The sequence below is a fragment of the Chiloscyllium plagiosum genome, chromosome 32 (genome assembly GCF_004010195.1).
Source record: "Chiloscyllium plagiosum isolate BGI_BamShark_2017 chromosome 32, ASM401019v2, whole genome shotgun sequence".
Taxonomy (NCBI): domain Eukaryota; kingdom Metazoa; phylum Chordata; class Chondrichthyes; order Orectolobiformes; family Hemiscylliidae; genus Chiloscyllium; species Chiloscyllium plagiosum.
This window is the reverse complement of record NC_057741.1, coordinates 36,019,086-36,025,085: the sequence shown is the minus strand read 5'-3', so window position 1 is coordinate 36,025,085 and position 6,000 is coordinate 36,019,086. Positions and strand designations below refer to the sequence as shown.

The 6,000-nt window shown below is 43.6% G+C and overlaps 1 protein-coding gene across 5 annotated transcripts in view; it reads right to left on the bottom strand.

Annotated features, from left to right (window-relative positions):
- Window positions 1–6,000, bottom strand: part of bmpr1ba (bone morphogenetic protein receptor, type IBa) — a 486,264-nt gene that overhangs the window by 51,160 nt on the left and 429,104 nt on the right. For all 5 annotated transcript variants that reach the window (XM_043674433.1, XM_043674434.1, XM_043674432.1 and 2 more), the window contains 2 exons: window positions 5,346–5,505; window positions 1,631–1,733 (listed from right to left, as the gene is read on the bottom strand). In XM_043674433.1, the coding sequence (XP_043530368.1) occupies window positions 1,631–1,733; window positions 5,346–5,505 (263 nt within the window). The remainder of the gene's footprint in view (window positions 1–1,630; window positions 1,734–5,345; window positions 5,506–6,000) is intronic.

The window sequence follows — 6,000 nt, the reverse complement described above, 5'->3', positions numbered from 1 at the left end:
CTGCACTGTGAGAGGGTCAGTGCTGAGGGAGTTCAGCACTGTCAGAGAGTCAGTACTGAGGGAGTGCTGCACTGTGAGAGGGTCAGTGCTGAGGGAGTGCTGCACTCTCAGAGGTTCATTGCTGAGGGTGTTCAGCACTGTCAGAGGGTCAGTACTGAGGGAATGCCGCACTGTCAGAGAGTCAGTGCTGAGGGACTGCCGCACTGTTAGAGGGTCAGTGCTGAGGGAGTGCTGCACTGTCAGAGGGTCATTGCTGAGGGAGTTCTGCACTGTGAGAGGGTCAGTGCTGAGGGAGTTCAGCACTGCTGAAAAGTTAGTATTCAGGGAGCATTGCATTTTCTGAGGGTCAATAATGACTGCACTTTTGAGAGTGGCACAGTTCTGAAGTTGTAAGAGACATTATGTAAATACCCTTACAGGATAAACCTTGCCTATATTTGGGCTCTCGGCCTGACCTGACAGGAGCATTCTACAGGAAAACAGGAGGACGAGTCAGTTTGACCCTCAACGATCCATGCAGGTTCAGGATGTCTTGGTTTGATGCAAAATTGTACCTGCCTCACCCGACTGTGGAACTTGTACTTCTCCAGATACAGGGAGTAAGCTTACTGCACAGAAACAGGCTATTCAGCCCAACTGGCCCATGCAGAGCTTTGTGCTTCATACAAACCTCCATTTTCAATGTGTGGTGCAGTGGTAGTATCCCTATATCTGTGCCAGAAGAACCCAATTCAAAACCTATGAGGTTGACTCAAATAGTTATAACCTTGCCTCTCCCTTGTACTGGTGTCTACACTTGAAACTACTGCATTAACCTAGACACAACTGGAATCAATTACAGATTGTTCTAATCTTATCTTAATGAGGAACATAATTGGGTATAGTAGCAATTGTAACTGAAATATATAATTATTTGTACTAAATTTAAAATGATTATTAATAGAGTATGCCTAATGGTGTGTTGACAAAGTGTCATTGATTAGTATGTGAATTAAAAGTTCTCCTATGGGAACCCAAGTAATTGTCAATTATGCAATGGTGTTTTCTCAAGAGAATGGGATCCTTATACCACTTGCTGTGAGTTTCCTCTTCATGCAATAATGGGGGAAATTCCTCTTCATGATGGGGCTTTTGAGGTTTAGTGGTAGTGTTCTTAGCTCAGAACTGAGAGACCAGCATTTAGGTCCCACCTACTCTGAAAGATTAGGGCAGCATGGTGGCTCATTGGTCACCAGTTCAATTCCAGCCCCAGGCGGCTGTCTGTGTGGAGTTTGCACATTCTCCCTGTGTCTGTGTGGGTTTCCTCCGGGTGCTCTGGTTTCCTCCCACAGTCACAAAGATGTGCAGGTTAGGTAGACTGACCATGCTAAATTACCCATGGTGTTCAGGGATGTGTAGATTAGGTGTGTTAGCCATGGGAAATGCAAAGTTATAGGGTAGGGGATGGGCCTGGTTGGGATGCTCTTTGGAGAGTTGTTGTAGACATGTTAGACCAAATGGCCTATTTCCACACTGTAGGAATTCTAACATCTCTCTGAATGGGTTGATTGGAAAAATAGATAAATAATAAAAAGCTCTTTAACGGTCACAAGAGAAAAGTTGAATAGTTGAGGACAGTAAAGCTACTTACCCGACATTGAAAGTCAGAACCCTCTTTGCCCAGGCACCCAGATGTGATGACGTAGCCTCCAGAGTCACCCTCTTCCATTATTGTGAAACAGTAGCCATCTGTTCTGAGGACAAAAGAGTGAACCTCAATCTGCAGATCTCCCTGTAATCATTTAGGATTTAATACACAGTAACCAGGGTGACATATGAACACACAATTATTCCTGGTGTGGGTGGGCATGGAGGTGGAATTAGATTGGAAAAGCAGCATTGTTCCATCAGTGGCAGCTTCAGTTTAGAAAGAGGTTGATTTAACCCATCCAGTGGCTAGATCAAGCCTATTAAGCAGGATCTCTGATGTTTGGAAGATTGAGAGATTATCTCATTGAAAATTCTTACCATTTTGACAAGGCAGATACAAAAAAGGCTGATTTCCCTTGATTGGAGAGATTAGAACTAGGGGGCAGAATCTCAGCATCAAGAGTTCACTCATTTTAGGACTGGGATGAGGAGAAATCTCATCACTAAGGGTTGTAAATCTTCAAAATTCTCTACCCTAAGAGCACTGAGATTCTTAGCTGTTGAGCTAAGAATCTCAATACTGGGATGATTGGGTTTGGGATGGATATGGAATCAGAGGATGAGAAAGTGATATTGTGGTAGCACTTCAACCATGACACTGAATGGCAGAACAGGCTTAAGGGACCGAATGGTCTTCTCCTAGTCCAGTGACCAATTTTTCTTATATTCTTAAAACTAATCTCATTGCTGATTCTCTCTTCATTCATCATATTGTTGTCACAAAGCTGGCCTCTTTTTCGAAAAGCTGATCCTTTTCTCAAGGATACTGTGTCCTTGAATGTTTTCAGAGGGGTCGTAAAACATTCTGGGCTCCGAGATGGCTGGGTTTGGTACAGAGATAAAAGAGTATTGGAGGCCTTTTTGTTTAAACGTAAACAACTGAGACTTTAGGCCAAAGCTTTTTTGTGTTTCACAGTAACTTGTATAAGTCAAGGGGATGTGGCCAGCTCTCTACTGAGCAGTTCAGTTCAGAAGTTAAATTAGGAAGTTCAGTTGTGGAGCTGTGTGGAAACAGGCTGCTAAACTCTCTCTCCTTCTGTCCTTCTAACTTCGACCTGTAAGCCTTTGTTTCACTCTTAATGTGTTTAAGGGGTTTGTTTATTGGCACTGCTGTGCATATTCGGAACATCATAATTAAGTCGAGTTTGGGTTGACTGTGTTCTGTAGAGATTCTTTATTCTGTTCTTTGTGTTTCATTCTGTAAGTTTATGAATAAATTTTTGTCTGTTTTAAAACCTGGTAGTCAACCTAGCTAACTTACTCTGGATAACTTTCACTGTACACCTACCCAAACAAATAGCAAAGTTACGGTCTGGGCTGCCTGCTTAAGAATGTTTGGAGTGGTCTGGCCTAGTCCATAACATTGTTCTCTGCTTCAACCACTTATTCATTTACTTTTCACCCAAACGTACTCCTGCTCTACTTATGCAATCAAAACCTGCCATTGTCTTAAAACATTTTAAATCTCTTCTTAGATATCTCTATTCCAGTCCACATAGTGCCTGCATCTTTAATTTCTCTTCACAACTGTAGTAGCTTTCCATTCCAGGCATCAATCCCTCTTCACTTTGTTTCATGAGTTGATGGAGATGTGGATGTTGCTATCATGATGCCTACCATGCTGCTAGGAAGGAATTTGACCGAGTGACACTGAGGGAAAGGTGGTACATTTCCCGGTGAAGATAGGGAGTGGTTTGAAGGACAACATGCAAGGTAACTGCTCCCCTTGTCCTTCTAAATGGGAGTAGTTATAAATTTGGAAGGTGTTGTCTCAGGAGCCTTGGTGAATCCTTGCAGTGCATCTTGTAAACGGTACAGATTGTTGCGACTGTGCATCAGTGATGGAGGGAGTGAATGTCAATGGTGGTGGATGGGGTGCCAATTACACAGCCTACCTTGTCTGCGGTATTGCAAAGCTATTTGTTGAAACTGCACTCATCTATACAAGTGGAAAATATTCCGTCACAGTCCTAACTTGGGCTTTGCCGAAGGTGAACAGATATGGAGGAGACAGAAGGTGAGGACTCTGCACAGAATTCACAGCATCTGACCTGCTCGACACCACAGTATGAGTGAGTTTTGAGAAGATTTGTAGCTCAGGTTGAGGTTCTGGATGTAGATTTGCTCACTGAGCAGAAAGGTTCATTTCCAGATGTTTCGTAACCCTACTAGGTAACATCTTCAGTGGGCCTCAGACGAAGCACTGTACATGATTCTTGCTTTCTATTTATATATTCGGGTTTCTTTGGGTTGGTGTTGTCATTTCCTGTGGTGATGTCATTTTCCTGTTCTTTTTCTCAGGGGGTGGTAGATGGGGGTCTAACTCGATGTGTTTATTGATAGATTTCCGGTTGGAATGCCATGCTTCTAGGAATTCTTGTGCGTGTCTCTGTTTGGCTTGTCCTAGTTTGTGTTGTCCCAGTCGAAGTGGTGTCCTTCCTTATCTGTATGTAAGGATACTAGTGAGAGAGGGTCATGTCGTTTTGTGGCTAGTTGGTGTTCATGTATCCAGGTGGCTAGTTTTCTGCCTGTTTGTCCAATGTAATGTTTGTTACAGTCCTTGCACGTTATTTTGTAAATGACATTAGTTTTGCTTGTTGTCTGTATAGAGTCTTTCAAATTCATTAGCTGCTGTTTTAGTGTTTTGGCGATTGTGGGCTACCATGTTGCCAAGGGGTCTGAGTAGTCTGACAGTCATTTCCGAGATGTCTTTGATGTAGGCAAGAATGGCTAGCGTTTCTGCTTATGTTTTGTCAGCTTGTTTGGGTTTGTTGCTGAGAAATCGGCGGACTGTATTCATTGGGTACCCATTCTTTTTGAATACCCGGTATAGGTGATTTCCCTCTGCTCTGCACAAATGAGGCTGCATCAGACCATTATTTCAATGAGCCAACACACACTGCAGCACAGAGGAACTACGCAGATGTTTGTCTCTTCTGGGGTGCATGCTAGGGTCGATTTGCTTACAGGAGCATTAGGGAGCTAGAATACTCTATGCATCATTTTAAACCAAAGAGCTAAAGCATCAAGAATGGTGGATTGTATCACAGTGGTAATGTTACTGATCCTGTCACCTAAAGCCCCTGAACTGAAATTCTGGAGACACAAGTCTAATTGTTCGTAAGATTTTTGATCTAGAAGGGAATTGAGGATTCTGGGGGTCAGGATGGAAAGACCACAACTGGGCCATGACCTTATAAAATGGCAAAGCAGGTTCGATGGGCCAAATGGCCTACTCATGCTCCGAACATTTTTTAAAAATTCATCCACAGGATGAGGGTGTCGCCAGCTAGTCCAGCATTTGTTGCCCAATACTAATTGCCCTTAAGAATCAACCACACTGCTGTGGGTCTGGAGTCACATGTAGCAAGACCAGATAAGGAGAGCAGTTTCCTTCCCTAAAGGACATTAGTGTCAACCCGATGGGTTTTTCCTGAAAATTGGCGATGGATTCATGGCATTATTCTACCATCTGCCTTAGTAGAATTTGAACCCAAGTCCCCAGGCTATTACCTGGGTCGCTGGAATAATAATCAAGTGATAATATCACTTGTCTCCCGTTATTTTAATGCCCACTAACTGGTGGTTTGTATAGGGGGAGAGCTGCAGTGGAGTTCAGCCGAGTTTAGAACCGGACATCAAACGTGTGTACTTACTTGCAGGTGTTGTTAACTGACTCTTCAGGACAATGATGGTGACAGTGGCACCAGAGATCCTTCTGAGGTGACGCGGGCATGGTACTGTCAACATATTCCTTCTTGGTTTCAACGCTGAGTTTCCCGGTGCTCCTCAGCAGCATGTTATCAAGACGGTTACCTGTAAGGAATGACAAAATCATTAAAAGGCTGTAAGAGGCCATGGTCAGGCATCAGCACATTGCAAAGATCCCAACATAAGCAAACCTGGGTGGGGAGGGGGCATCAGTCTACAGGTCTCAAGAGTGGCTTCCTGTTCACAGACCTAACAACCATAGTACTCTCATCTCAGAGTCAAGCAGGGAGGGCCATATCAAACCCCATCGCACTTCGCATCCTGTCTCACAGGCTGACATATCAATGCAGCACTTATGACACTTCTGAACACCCATCTCATGATCAGGCTTTTGGACACATGACCAGATATCTCCTCGTGTGACACACGACAAAATATCTCCTTGTGACAGTCCGTGTCGAATATTGCTTTGTAATATCTCTGTGGAGCACCTCAGGACATTTGATTATGATGCAGTTGCTACACAAGCACAAGTTATTGTTGTATATTCTAAAAGTCTCTGTGAAAATCATTATTTAAGCCCTGAGACTGACACAGAAA